The sequence below is a fragment of the Chelmon rostratus genome, chromosome 23 (assembly GCF_017976325.1).
Source record: "Chelmon rostratus isolate fCheRos1 chromosome 23, fCheRos1.pri, whole genome shotgun sequence".
NCBI lineage: Eukaryota > Metazoa > Chordata > Actinopteri > Chaetodontiformes > Chaetodontidae > Chelmon > Chelmon rostratus.
Genome location: NC_055680.1, coordinates 8,260,563 through 8,276,073, shown reverse-complemented (window position 1 = coordinate 8,276,073; position 15,511 = coordinate 8,260,563). Strand labels below are relative to the sequence as shown.

At 47.9% G+C, this 15,511-nt stretch overlaps 1 protein-coding gene across 3 annotated transcripts in view; it reads right to left on the bottom strand.

Moving 5' to 3' along the window:
• Positions 1–9,584, bottom strand: part of ppargc1a (peroxisome proliferator-activated receptor gamma, coactivator 1 alpha) — a 36,126-nt gene extending 26,542 nt beyond the window's left edge. For all 3 annotated transcript variants that reach the window (XM_041964940.1, XM_041964941.1, XM_041964942.1), the window contains exons 1-2: positions 9,521–9,584; positions 6,115–6,294 (exon numbers count right to left, since the gene is read on the bottom strand). In XM_041964940.1, coding sequence (XP_041820874.1) covers positions 6,115–6,294; positions 9,521–9,568 — 228 coding nt within the window. In that variant the 5' untranslated portion in view covers positions 9,569–9,584. The remainder of the gene's footprint in view (positions 1–6,114; positions 6,295–9,520) is intronic.
• Between the last annotated feature and the right edge of the window lie 5,927 nt (positions 9,585–15,511).

Here is a 15,511-nt window from a genome sequence, read left to right as displayed (position 1 = left end):
AGGTTTTTTCCTGCATGGATGACAAAGCTGTGAAAAAAAAAAGGACGAGGGAAAAACTGGTTGTTCGCATGTACAGTACAAGATTGCTGTGCACACGGCCAAAGAGGCGTTCAAATCAAAACACCTTTAAATTGGGAAATAAATCACACAAACAGATACTTAGATGTACCTAACAGATGCTTTTCCCTCGCAATCTCATCCAAGAGAGGCATCATGGCTCTCTCACCTTGACTGTGCTGCACTAACACGGTTTCTGCTACTGTCCAAACACGACAGACACAGCTAATCAGAGCTAACTTGAGGAGCTACACCAGTTTACACCAGCTGATTTTGTCTTGTCGAGCTGCTCAGCTTCCAACCTTGCTGCAGCAACGCACCTGCGACCACACCCAACCACGCCCAGCATCACTGGTGGGTGTGGTCAAAGACGTCGCCCTGAAAAACCTCGCCCCCTGACGCCAGTCAGACACTTCCTTTCAGTCTGGCATTAAGCGCCTCACCGCCTCCCACATCTGCACTTGTTTTTGAATCCACTGCTAAAGGCCGAATGAGTTACTGCTGAGAGTCAACAAACTTCTCTTCGAGCTGTGTCCCAAACGCAAAAAGATTGACAGAGTGTGGCAAACTACCAGAGCAGGAGGGCCGGCCAAGGCTACTGCCACTGCTGGGCACACTGGCACCGGATAGATACATACACACACACACCTGAGATCGATTGGCCTTTCCTGGAGAGGGGAAGCAGCCTATCGCCCAAGACTGATAGCGCTTCACCATGAATCACGGCACTCACTGATTGAAGGCCTCTCTCCATCCTCTTCCCTCTCTCTCTCTCTCTCTGTCGAGGTTTCCCCTTTTCCTCTGTTATTCATACTGTTTTCTCACCACTGGCTATCGCTTTCACTCCTTCCTTTGCACCTGTCACTCTTTGATCAGTTCATTTTATCTCTATGCAAACACTATCTTGCGCTTCCCCCGTCTCTATTTCTTGCATGAGATGAAGAGCATCAAAGAATGCCAGCACTCCACTGTCCATGCCTCACCCTCTGCAAAGTGTACACTATTAAATAATACAGAGAATGTTGGTCCTATCGCATGGCATCGCTGCAACATGTAGCCGAGAGAGTATGAGTCTTGGAGGGGGGGGGGGGATTATTGGCTTAGTGTTTTGGCCAGGTTTAAGTGAAACAGCCCTGAAAGGCTCTTAGTGGAGATTACCCCAGGTACTAAAAATAGTCTCACACACGAACGCACTAAACAGGAAGCGATGAAAGTGTTGTGTCTAGCCAGAAAAGACCACTATCTGATCTTTGTGTTGGGTGTCTCAATTACACAGAGACACACATGCGCACGTACACATCGGTGGCTCTGGTGTGATGAGAGAGATGGGTATCCACTGGGGGCTGGGGATCAGCTGGGGCAGGAACACCAAACCGTGCCTCAATCAGCAGCCGCGGCCCACTGGGAACATGAGTTGAGTGTGTGTGTGTGTTAGTGTGTGTGTGAGGGAGAGAGCTAGACAGGCAGCCAAGCAGCCACCACCAGACCAAAGGATGTTCCCTTGCTCTTTTTCCAAACATTCCCTGAGGGGACTTTTTTTTTTTTTTTGGCTATGCCCCACCCCCCACCCCCCACCCCCAACCCCGCTCCCTACCTCCTTGCAGCCTTCCTTTCCAGAAGCGATTGTCGGAGGCCAGAATATATTTCTTTAGCCGCTGCGGCTTCAACTTCCCATCAGCCAGGAACAAATGCCTCGCCTTGGGAGCGAAGAAGACAGAGGGAGGGAGGGATGGCAGAGAGCGGAGCCCACAGTGTTGCAGGGCGGCGGGTTGAGAGCTCTTGTTGTGGAGTGGATCTGACAGACGCTCCGAGATGACACAGGCTTGGACAGCCTGGGTCTGCATCTCTCTACTATACGTCTGCGCCGACTTGTCTGCGCTCCCTCTCATTTGTGCATCTTGAAACAGCATAGCCACGGGTCTGAGAGCGCGGTTCGCCTTCAGCTCGACAGTGACGGAGGATTTCTTCCATCAGACAGTGCAAACAATGTATCAGCACAGTAAAAACTGAAGGGAGATCGCGATGAGGAAAGTATGGTGTATTCTAATAAGACTCACTTGAGAAAATCATATTATACAGTGGAATATGATAATTCACACACCCTTTGCTGGAGCGGTGAACTGGTGCGGGTGGTGTACTCTCAAATGTCAGCATAAATTTGCAAAATAAACGCAACCGGCATTCAGCAGGGAGTAGGAACAGGGACAATGAGGGTCTCTGCTGCCTGTGTGTGCGTGTGTTTAAGTGTGTGTGTGTGGGCGTGACAATTCCTCTCTATGACTTTGTGTGCAGCGATCACGAGCGCCCAGCGCCAACAAGTGCGTGAGCTAATCTACGCTCACACGTGTTTGCGGCGCAGGAAGGGGGCGCTCGAGGAAAAAACACTTCATCACAGCCTGCTGAAGATGACCCTTCACTGAAAAGCGAGCGCCTGAGCATCCGGCCAAAAATGCAAAGCAAGACAAAGCGCTGCAATGCCTTGCAGAGTCTGACGCCATCGTACACCAAATCCTGTTGGAGAAAGCGGGAGTTTGCACGGGACATGGCCCACATATGCGTGCATATCCTCATACAATATTTGAGTAATACTTTAAGCCTCGACATCTAATTTTACTACCTGCACTACCTGAAGTTCAAGCTTCACCTGGTCTCTGTGTATGTCTTCTTCGCCACCCATCTGTCGCCACGTCTGTCTGTCTTGTCAGCTATTGGCCTTTCCTGTCCGTCTCTGCGCCTCCCTTTGTTTCACTTTTCTCTATCTGCCCTTGTCCCTTTGCCCCACCTGTCCATCCGTCATCAGTGTATCTCACAACAGCAGTGGATATGTCAGAAAGGGAAACTCAGCGCCAGTTTTCTTCCATCATCACGAGTCACCCTACAGCAACTGTAAATACCTCCATCTGCGCACGTGTGATGTGGCCGCCGCGCCGCATCCCAGCGCGCCGTCCATAACGGGAAAGCAAAACCAACGAGACGCGCTTCCATCAATCAAGCGGTCGAAGCTCGACATGGAACCTAAGTGGAGACCTGCAGTTAAAAAGACATCGGGTCACGCTTCTATGCCGTTATCTTTGGCAGTACATCGGGAACTTATTGGAGTAACCACCCCTTAACAACTGCAGCCCAAAATAGACTGTGGACTTTCACGGTCGGCCCGTTTTGAAGAGGTGTCAAACACGCTGTGCCAGGAGCGATAGCTGTAATGCGTGTGTGTGTGTGTGTGTGTGTTACAAGCGGGGGGTTGCGGTGTATCATTCTCCACATTTCGTATCAGGGACAGTTGGGACAGTGGCAGGGAATGGAGCAAAAGGCCAGCCAGGGGACAGCTTGTGATCTAAGACCGTATGCTGCTGACGGAACAGAACACACACACACACAAATAGAAACACGGGCTTATTCGCATTTATACACACACTTACACCTCTGAAACACAGTGTAAACAATTTCCAGTGTCCCCTTAATTACAAAATAAGACTTTCCCAACTGCACTGTATAACCGAGTCAAACTCTGTTTACTCATTTGCTACCGTCTGTCACATGGACCCGTAACCTGAATAAAAGCCCCAGGGCAAGAAAAACAGTAGGTGTTTGTCTTCCTGTCTGAGCTGCAAATCATTTCAACAGTTGACTTACTTGGACTAATTGAAGCCAGTTCAAACTTCCAGGGAACATGTTGTGTGATGGGGGCCTCAGTGCAACAGCTGCATGCAGCTGTTGCACATGTGACTCAAGGCAGCTACCTGCTCTTTCTTAAAACACACGTTTGTTAAGGCGATCTACAGATGGGTGACATATTAAAGGAAAAACCTGATGACATGAATGGAAAAAGAGGACAAATGCAGACGCTTTCATGTAAGCGTGAAGGCTTTCCCTTGTCCCCTCAGAGGGGAGGGTTGCTGCGAATCAATAGAAAGTTATTCTGAGTGATTGCCTTCATATTTGGATGAAACATTTCTCCTCCGCTTCGACCGCGCCTGCCTCCACAGGGCAGGAGGGCTCACTGACGAGTTTAATGAGTGTGAAAGTGATGTGAATCATACGCTATGGCCTTTGCAGTCATCAGATCTCAACGCAATTAAACACCTATGGGAGATTTTGGAAAGCACTCTCCGCCAGCATCATCAAAATGAAAATGAGGGGAAATCTTTTGGAGGGATAGTGCTCATCCCTCCGGAGACTTTGAAAATCTCTGCCAAGGAAACGCTGAAGCTCTTCTGGTGCCTTATGGTGGCCCAACACCTTGCTGAGACACTTTTTTTTTGTCTCCCTTTTATTTGTCACCCATCTGTATATCCAAGAGAGGAAGGAAAAATGCAAGAAAAGAAAGAATACGCTTAAAGGCTTTAAATCTGCCCAGTTAACATTAATTAGCATGTTCTCTAATCTTCAGCCTGTTATTGGATGCTTCTCTGCCCTGTGTAGAGGCCAATCAGGGGGGCGCAGGAAGTGCAGCTGGAGCCCCAGCTTTCTGATCCTTGCCGAGCGGCAAACTTTCCCCTGTCAGATTAAGTAGGATTAGCCGGGCCCTGCCGTATGACGAACTGAGCACTTCATATGTTGACTTGAAACTTTCCAAAGATGGGGGAAAAAAAATCCCTGGTCAGGGAAATGTATTTCTTGCTTTGCAACCCCAGTTTTCACCGCTTGATTAGAGGCCTTTCCATATCCTCAGTATAATACAAAAGCTGCTGGCTTGTCGAGTGTGTGAAAACATCACCCGCTCGCCGCGATGTACAGTATGCGTGTGGACGCAAACACGTGCGCTGGTGTGCAGGAGCATGTGCCCGTGCAGGCACACAAACACAACCTCTTTCACACATTAGAAGTCACACATGGCTTCTTGCTCAGAGCTTGTTCCTCAGTGGGTGCTAAGTTCCATTGTGTTTTAAAATTACACACACACACACACAAGCACATGCATACACTCTCATTGGTATTTTTATCCATCCCCAGAGCCACTCGGTGGCTGCAAGCCATATCACTCTCAGACGACAGAGGAGCCACGGTCACACTGGCTAGTACTTAAGGCCCCCCTTTCCGTGTGTGTGTGTTGGGGTGGTCCACAGAGGTAGAATGTGTGGTGATATAAAAAGATTCTGAAAAAGGTGGTGGTGGTGGTAGGGAGGAGGTCAAACGTGGAAAGAATTTAGTCTGTTATCAACTGTTGCCTGCAAGACCACTGAGGAGGTGCGCACACACACAACAGAGACCCTGAAAACGTGACTACATGACAGGGCCGTAAGCACGCACACACACACACACACGCACCCTCAGACAGGGTTTTTCCTCCTGAGGCGAGGCTAAAGCATCCAATCTCAGTCTTTCTTGTCTATCTCTGGCACTGATAAAGGCTTATAATGAACTGGGGACTGGAAGTCAGTCCCAAGACCGATGGCTTTATGGCCCTGGCCAGATCATCACCCTCTGTGGACTTCGTTTGTCACCGGGTGAGAACAGAAAGAGAGAGTCAGACGGGGGGAGAGGGATAGGAGGAGGCAGAGAGAGAAAAAAGGGGAGGCGGCGGTGGTGGTGGGGGAGCAAAGATTAAAGTTTTACGCTCCAACCTTTGAGAAGCGTTTTGCAACACAGCCACCATGTCTACAGTTTACTACCAGTGTTCTTTCAGATGTGTGCCGCATTACTGACTCCGGGCAGAAATAAATGCTCAGAGTTTTGATAAGGGAGCCTACTGACACGGCCAGGATCCAAACAAGGGGACAAAGGTCCTCCTGGGCTTATCGTTCTTCACGTTATCTCCCGTTTTGTACTTCGGAGCAATGCAAAAGCGTGTTTGTAAACTGGTAACAGTTGTACATTTTGTCTGGCTCGCGTTCAAGAGTGAGGTGGCGTGTTGCGTTTGCTGGGGCATGTTATTATCCGAGCTCAGTCCTGACCCCTGGGAGAGCATGGAATGAAAATCACTGTGGATGCAAAGATGTTCCATAGCAGCATAATGCTCAGAGACAGCAACTCGCCGTGCAGTAAAGAACAGATACTGATGAAGGTGATGAACAGAAAAATACTTTGATGCTGTGCACTTGTGTAAGCTTTACTTACCTCAAAGAGATTGGATGCCTCGTTGCCATACTGAGCGGAAATGATCTCTGATTGGTCACTGTACCATTTTAGGCCCCCCAGGAAGCTGTCTGCATCTAAGTCGCTCACATCCAGCTCTGAGAGGTCGAGTTCAGGGAGGTCTGGGCAGAGGGGCTGGTCTTCGCCAACCAAGGCAGCACACTGGAGAAATAGAAAATGACGACAAGGACAGTCAGACCAAAAGAAAAAAAAAATCACTTCCCCTTCGTATGCAAATCAGACACTGAACTCTTTGAGCCAAGTTTGAAAACAATGGCGGAATCGAAATATGCACAGGAGTCCAACGACTTCTTAAAACCTGCTGCTGGGTCCGAAACAAAGGAAATCCAGACATTTACAAAGAGCCATTCAAGCCTAAACGTCTCATCTCAATGACAAACGAAGTTCTGAATGCACTCATTTGGTTATTTTCAGTGGTGGAAGAAGTACTCTGAACAAAACCACTGTGTACAATCACTCTGCTGCAAGTCAAAGTCCTGCATTCACATTTCCACTTCAGTGAAAGTACAAAAGTGTCATCACCAATACATACTTAGAGAACAAAAAGAAGTTCTCATTGTGCAGAAGAATGTGTATTACAGTCTTGAATGTGAATTATTGCTGCACTTATACATGCATTACTTCAATGTTGCAGCTGGTAAGGGTGGGGCTATTTTTTTCTTTGCTAAATACACTGCTGGGTGGCTTGTGAATTTTGACCTGGGCATCATCTTATCTTATCCTCATTGTTACATCACATTGTTTTGGTTGATTATGTTTTGAGGGATGAATCTGAACCTGCAAAGTGTCTTATCAAAATGAGTAATGCTGGAGTAAAAAGAAATGTAGTGGAGAAGAAGAAGAAAGTCGCAGAGTGAGTGCAGCACTTGAGTAAATGTGCTTAGATAATTTCCACCACTGGTTGTTTTGGATATGTCTGCCACTTTCATGTGACACCCTCTTGACTCTATTGATTATTATCAGATCTTTTGTTTTTTGACCAGCTGCAGATCAGTTGTTTTTTTGCACAACAACCTGCAACCTGTTTCCACTCTGCTTCTCAGTGCACAGTGTCCTCCCACCGTCACCCTCCCAGCTCTGACACTGGTGCCGGCCTCCTTGCTGCTAAACACAAACCAGCTCTGCCTGCAAGTGAGGGGCTCTGGACTGGAAATTAACTTGGTGTTTTACTGGCGAGGAAGACGGAGGCAACACGTTTTCAAAGCTTATCCGATTGTGCAAGATCACTTCAAATAACAGACATATGTAGAATTCCAATTCCAAAGTATTCATTGCTTTTCCCCAGCAAAATTATTCTCATCATCATGGATAATGTACTCATTCCAGTTTGCAAACCCTCAGGCAGGAAGCCAACAGCTGAAATGAGCAACAGTCGGCCGAACCTGTCTCTGTGCTCCGCGCAAACTTTGAGATCCACAGTCAGACATCGTTAAAAGGCAAAAAAAACACACACCAGAGCTGCGACTGTGCACATGCAAATCCAAGCCTGAGAAAACAGCTTTACGTCTACTGTCTCCTGGCTGCACGCTCCCTAATTTTGTTGACAACACGTCAGCCGTCGCATGAACGCTACAGGACGGCCTTCAGGCAGATATGTGAGAGATATCCCCTGGCGAGGCCGCGAGGTATTTGGCCCGCAGAGTGAGGAAGGATGAGAGCCGGGTTCGGCTCAGGGCAAAGCTTGGAGACGGATGCTGTGCCAAGTAGGAAAAACCGCCCAGACACCGGTGTCACAGTTCATCTGTCGTCGGATTCGCACCAACGCGAATACACGGTGACTTAGACTGTGATGAGACAAATCCGTTATGTTACAGCCGCAACTGCGAAGGGGACAGATTCACTGCGTCTTAGGCTTCCCCCTGCGATGATCCAGTCTGACAAGGCACGGAATGAAAAAAAAAATGTTGCAAAGATGTTAGGATATTCAGAGGCTGGACGTCCTATGCCCAATTATCTTATGGACTTGTTGGTGAACTAATGAAATAGCGCCGCCAGACAGACTATCGGGGCGCTCCACCACAGCGCTCCAGTGATTTACGCACGCACCGCACATAAAAGCACCTGCTAGGAGAAGATTATTAGAGGAAGAGCAAGATTCTCCACGTTGTAAAGTCGAAGCGCATACGTTTCAAGCAGAAAAAGGGGAAACATCAAGGAAACGTGTGCGTTTGCTGGATCGACGCTGAGAGACGAGCGCGATCGCGGTCGAAACGGCGAGGAAGACGCTCTCCCGAAGCCCGCCCGGCTGAAGTGACAGGGCATGTGTCTGCTCGGGTGATTAAAGTGCACAGGAAGCGCCGCTGAATGGAAAGCGGTCCCGAAATCGCTCGGAAAGCACAGATCCTCACTTTTTACGAAGTGCGGGCAGTGCTCTTTCCCACATTCTCCCAACGCAGCCCAGATTACCACGGACAGGCAGCCAGACTGCAGTTACATCATGTAGTTGCTGTGAAAACCTTTCTGAAGCATCAGCACCTGCATGCAGACAAGTAGTCTGTGCCCAAGTATAGCCAGGTAGACCTGAGCGTCCACGACAAGCTGGACGGAGTCGCTAAATTAGGAAAAAAGGAGGTGAATGCGCCTCCTTTTGATGTGCTCTATCATCTGTGTGCACTTTAACCACCAAGAACAACATTAAAGAGACAAGGGGGCGGATGGGAGCGAATTCCTTGGACAGAAAACAGAATACGCAGGAGATAAAACGAACGTGAGGTGAACAAGCCTGGCCGGATGCGATGCTACACTCCAGCCTGTGCAACGCTCCTCCGGCCGGGATGTGGCATACAGACGTGCCCGGTACCGTTAGTATTATGATGCTCCTGCGCAATGCCAGATAGCGCTCCGCCAGTGTGGCCAACCTTTGCTCCTGCCTCTGAAATAACATGCGCTACGGCACATCAAAAGGGGGGGTGTTATTGTCAGTGGCGTCAGCGAAATACCTGACTTTGAGACATTTCAGTCATTTCGCCATGAAAGCCTTCTCGGCACCGTAGCGCGGCTGGAAAGATATCCGCCAGCTTGCAAGCGCTCGCTCCGTCTGAACAGAGATCCTATGGGGAAAGCGGTGGTCCCGAGCCTCTGCACGCATTACACCAACTACAGCTTAAACCGAGGTGAAAAGGGAGATTCCGCACATTCCCTCCACTTGTCATATATTCCCGTGTCGTATATCCCCCGCATCCTCAGCTGCGTCCAGACGCGCGCTACACCGGCGTGCCACCACCAGCGCCAGCAGCAGAGGAGAGGAGGAAAGCGTATGTGCAAATCGCTGTCTCGGATAGTCAGTGTTGTCCATCGTTCCAGGGGAAAAAAAGAAAGTCCAGAGGGCTAGGAAGATGAAAGAAGTCGGATTTTTAGATGCGCTCACCTCTAATTCTCTCCACACCGAGTCCTGGTTACACCTGTCCCACGCCATCCAGCCACTGAATGACGGTCCGGAAAATTTATTTAAAAAAAAAAAAAAAAAAAAAAAGGAAAGAAAATGGTAAAAAAAGAAAAAAGAAAAAAAAAAGAAAGAAGTCAAGTAAAAAAGAAATCCACACACGCTTCCCACTCGCTCTCACACAGGCAACTGCTGCCCCTCGCCGAGAATGAACCGAGGGCACCTGTCTTACAACTGCTTTCCATCACATGACAAAGCTATTAAAAGTAGGCAGGGGAGTGACTCCGCGTCCACACTACTCGCCAGTGACGCGCAGTGAGCAGGCGGGGTCTGGCTGCGCACATAGTAAAATCCTCTCCGTGCACTGCAAAAAATGTCCAGCTCAAAACCATACCACGATCTATCTGCCTCTACGTGTGCCAACAGTGCGCTGTATGGACTAAAATAAAGAAATAAAAGCAAACAAATTCTGCTTGCAGGCTGAGTGAAAGGAGAGTTTCTGGAATTTCACTAAACAAGCAGACTGATATATTGAATATACTGAAAATTTCATTCTTTAACTCAAGCTCAGCTTTGTTGGAAAAGGCTTTAAGAAACAAAATAATGTGTTCCCTGCATTTTCTTTCTTCTTTTTTTTCAGCGTAGACGTCAAATGGTCGCAAATCTTTTGCATATGCGCCAATTTGGCGTTGCAGTTTTTAATCATTAAGCCAGAAAAAGGTCAGGATTATAATATCGACATTCAGGATGCGTGTTCTTCTTGGCGAGCTCCCTCTAATGCCCACAATCAGTCATCCCTGGTGAGTTCCTCGGTCGGATCTTCAGGAGGCAGAAGGGACTTCGCAGCACCCCGGGAGTTTGGTGGATTGACGCGTCTTGATCTTTTCTAACTCCCCACCCAAAACACTGACAGCAACCGTTTTTCAAAGCTGGCGCTATAAAAATGCCAGCGCACCTGTCGGGTTTCCTCTGCAAGAGTGCGCAATAATCCCTGGCGCACAAACAGACCATATCATGTAGGAAATAAAAGAATAGTCACGCAAAAAGAAAAAGTTGAAATCACCACGAATATGAAAAGCTCTCATTTGTGTTTAATTCCATTCCTGCTCTTTACCAAGATAATTTGCTTACAGTGTTTGCGCCACTCCCGAGTTAACTCCAGACAAGAGTGTCAGCTAAAATGTGTGTGTTTGGCGTGTAGAGTATCAAAGACGGTAATTCAGCCTTTTGCAAAGTATTTCTTTGTCCATTCAGAGGCAATAAAAAGGACAGGTGGCGGCATCAAGCATGTATACAGTGTCAACAGGACGTGTATAGGCAACACTGCTTCGGTTAAATGACAACAAAAGCTCTGTGGACATTTCAAACAAAGTGGTTTTTCTGTTGGGCTGACTGCGGGAGGAATTCTCCTCAATCCCGAACGCTTTTGTCTCCCTCTGATTAGCAGACACATCAGTCTGCGTGGAAACGACCAGGAGTGGCTGTCACACAGGGATTTGTCTGAGCTGGAAAATTATGAATCATTCTAAAATATGGCACTCAGATCTTTAACAAACGTGACTTGTGAAGAAAAATAGGTGAAATCACCTGTTTTCTGTTTAGATATTATGTTCAGGGAATAGCCAAGTTAACGTCTGATGGTACATTTCTGTAATAAGAAACACTCCATGGAACATGCTGAGCCTGTTAAGTCCACCTGAGCATGCAAGGAGCAATTGTCTCCCTAAATTAGTGGAGCACGTACAGTAAGTCTCATTAAACACAAAATAGCACAGAAACCTGTAAAACGGTTCCGGGCCTGGGTATATAAATGATGCAGATTGAGTGCGAGCATGCCAGCGAACGCCCTGTGTGTGCCGTGAGACTTTAGATGTGTGTCTGCCTTACGCTTATGGGTATCTGAGGGCATTTGCACCGCTAAATCTATACATCTGCCTCCCCGCGCGTGCCCAGAGAAGCTACCCAGAAGCCACGGCGAAACCTGATCGGAGCAGGTGGCGTGTGCAGTGACCTCACAGAGCCCAGATGGACCAGGACCACAGAGACCGTAATATAGGGGGCTGCATGGGAGTGACGTGGAGCCGGCTTCTGTGACTGCGGCAGAGATTAAACACCCAAGCGATGAAAAAGTGACGTTGGTATCACCTCTCAGTCTCTGCGAGGTGTCCAACAGATGTAGGCAACCGCAGGTACAGTAGCTGCTGGTCGAATAGATTCCTCACAGCTTGAGTAATAGCACCTTGATGAACACGGATTTGCCAGAAAAAAAACATCTTGGCAGGGGATACATGCTGGTAAACGATATTTCTCCCTCTCCTGAAGCAGCATGACGTGAGTCACAGTCAAAAGGCTTATCTGATTGTACTCTTCATGCCAATTAAGACAACGGAAGCTAAATATAGATATAATGTCACGATTTCCTTTCTTGAATGGCCCTTGATTCTTTTCTCTCTCTTTTTTTTGCGACAAACACGCTCTTGCTCGAGGCTGGATATTTATGTGTGCAGCGGTGGAGATTTGTAGATAGCGGGATCATTTCAGAAGAGAGAGGAAGGGGCTCCGCAGCCCCGCTCAAATCCAGGTAATCTTTGAAACGCCACAGCTTTTGTTGCAGTTGCTGCTAATGAACCGGCAAGAATGGAGAGATTGTCACAGACTGGCGCAGCAGGTGATGCTTAGCAGCTAAGAAATAACTTGAATGCTCTATTAGCCTATTTATTTGGAGCCTAACAGGATGCACACCTTTCTCCTGCGTGCCCTGCAGTGATGCATGTTTTTTATCTTGCGAATATTTCTGCCTGGATGTGGACACACTCGGCCCCCTCTTCTAATGTTTAGTAGCCCACATCAGAGGAGATATTTGGGCCAAAGCACTGGCGGCTACGGGGCCATCATCGCCGCGTGTCCGACCACTCTGCTCCCAAGTATGACCTTGGGTCTTGCTTTCACACCGGCCTCGCGTTTTGCAGCTCTTATAGATATCACGTCTGGAGGGGACGCGATCTATAGGAGGGAGTGTGAAAAGTTGTTCGCGCCCGTTGATGCATTGCATGTTGTCATCCGATGGACCTGACTCCCCGAAACCTCTCAGAGGCTTTGAATGTGGCGACTTGAAGAGCGGAGCCCTGCAGAGAAATACACCTCAAAAGCAAGCATTAAAACCGAGATTGATTAGAAATGGCTGTTGGTTAATGGCTAACTTTCGGCTCGCAGCTCAAGTGTAACGCAGTGTGACAACTTTACCGCGCGGGCGTGGAACATGCCCCCCTCAACATGCGGACAAACTACAGTCACGCTGACTTGAATCGGGGTTGCGCTGCTGGCAGTTCCCCGAATGCGAAACGTCTTGATGATTAAACAATTTCTCCTCCGAGTTAGCTGACAAGCGGAGCTCTCAAAGGCAAAATGAGGCTAATCCACAGATAATTATCTTTGTTTGAATATTCAACCTGGCCTGACTAATGGTACAGAGTCCCCCATTTGCATTTCTGGCGTCAGACTGAATCTGATATTAACATTTCTGCTAAAGAGCTGAAAGCGTGTTGATCCTGGAAATTATGGCTCCATGTTTAATTCTAACACAGTCAGACAGTGTTTTTTTTTTTTTTTTTTTTTAAACAGTGTCGGTTTTGACAGTCCATCCATACTCAAGTGGCTGTGTCTTGTTTTCCTTTTCCCATAAATTGTGTCACTGGCCCTCTGAGAGTGTGCTGCTGCACAGCGTGGGGGGATGATTCATATCACTTTGTTGCATGTCATTGCTCCCAACAGAATCTATCCGAGCATCTGGCCATTTTAATACATGGTGGCTGGATTCATATGAATTAATTGAGGGCAGAGGTAAAACAGAGTGCTACGTCGACTCATTTATTGTTCGCGACTGTTAAAAGGCAGCTTATGCTTTGTTCCGCCGCTTCGTCATTTGTTGTGCTTTCAGATCTTTTTTTTTTTCTTTCCCTACGTGACAAGTCATACTGTTTTCTCTTTATTAGAGGAGGAAGTGGTCGCATTTCCCAACAGTCAACAATAACATAGGATGTAACTGTCTGTAGGAAATATAAATGGATACACAGTGCAAGTATGAGGTTCTAATGTGGTGTCAAATGAGCACACAGCTTTAAAAGTGTCCTTTAATAAACTACTATGACATAATATTTCAAATATTTATCTTTTTAAATTCGATTATGCTTCGGTGCCATAGAAAGACCTCGCACAAGGTGCATACATTTCCTCTGCCTCCATAGGCTCCTAACTCATGCATTACAGCAAGATAAACAGTGTGACGCCACAAATTATGCCAGCGCTCGCCCTCTGACATACAGTAAGCCAGTGCATTCTCCCCCTGTGAAGATTTTACATCGCCTCTCTTTGTAGTGCCCTTCAGAGAGCCCGTCGCCTTGCCGCCCCGCGTGCAAGCGTGTAATCCTTTCCATCAATGAACTCCACTGTGTCATTTAGCCACTCTCAGGATGGCGGCTACTTTCCCCGCAGAGAGTCCAGCCCCCGTTATTAAGGCAAATGGCATGAAGAGGCTAGGGCCAGTTAGCCATGGCTGAGCCTTGGAACTGAAAATAGCATCAGTCCCACGCAGGGGCAGGTAAACACAAAAAGGAGCCTGGGGCGCAACACAGGACGGTTCCACCCTCCCCTTCCCTGCTCCAGCTCTGTTTTGGAGGAGCCGGGGAAAAGCGGCAGCCGCAGATGAATAATATCACGGTCACATGGCGACGCGAGCCGGAGCCTCCCGTCGGAGCCGCGTGTTGTAGGGCTGTTATTGGGCTTGTTTAAAATCACCAGCGAGTCATGCAAGATGCATGTGGAAAGTGGCGGCGGAGCGAGGGTGAGCTGTGAGCACAGGCCTGGTGTGTAATGCGTCTTGGTGGAGAACTGTGCTAAACTAGCGCTCTGGGCAGGGACTTGTGAGGCACTTTGTGTTTTGCTTGGGTATAGCACTCACAAGGAATATTAAAATTTATGGACCATGAGGGCTTGGGTTGCAAACACACATACATAAACAAGAGTTGCGCGCTCCCCGCGTGCTTAAAATGCTACAAACCCAAACTTTGAAATTGCTGTAAAATTCCAACAGATGCCACATGCCCGGCAATGTAACGAGAGGAAATGAGATGCGCTTGTGTGGAGGAGATGCAGTTAAATCTTTTTCTACTGAAAGGGCGTATGAAAATAGCGCTTGTTGTCATGCTGAATATCCAGCAAGGCACTTTTTGAAGTTTAATACAAACTTTAAACTCAGCGAGTCAAAAGCCAAGGCCTGTAAAAGCAATGATGTGTGCAGCAGGGTGATGGAGGTAATATACAGGCATTAAAGTAATTTCCTCCGCGCCGACATGCTTATGCTTGCGAGATCACGTTTGGATTGTGTGCTGCATGTTTAAATATCTGGAGCAAAATTCCTGTTTTGACTAAAAGACTAAACAGCAGCAGGAGTTAAAATGAACTCTGCAATGAGAGAAATATATTAATGAGAGCTCATCGCTGGCTACGGGCGAATTTGGGTGCATCTTTCTGCAAACTGCGGAAAACCTCCTGTGAATCGCGAGGAGGGCCCAGAGCACAACAGATGTTGCTTGATTTCTAAAATAATAGAGAGGCAGGGCTGAATACCTTGACAGCGCAGTCCTTATGTACTCTTAGCACTGGAAGAGCGCCAGGGAAGAATTAGGTCAGCCGGAGTGCATCGTGCCTTGTGGAACTCCGCGTTAAAACAGCGTCAGGGGAGAGAGGAGGGGTGGAGGTGTGTGTGTGTGTGTGTGTGCTTGGTGACACACAGGTAGAAATTTCTGGAGCAGCACAACCAGTTTCCCCCCCCCCCCTCCTTTTACTCTTGTATCATGGAAACGTGAGCAGAAACGTTACACCCCTGAGTCCAGACTGCAGTCTAATTATTTTGAGCAATGAAAAGAGAAGGAAAAGGGGAATGAGAGAGAGAAAAAAATGCATGCGAATTGCAATTCT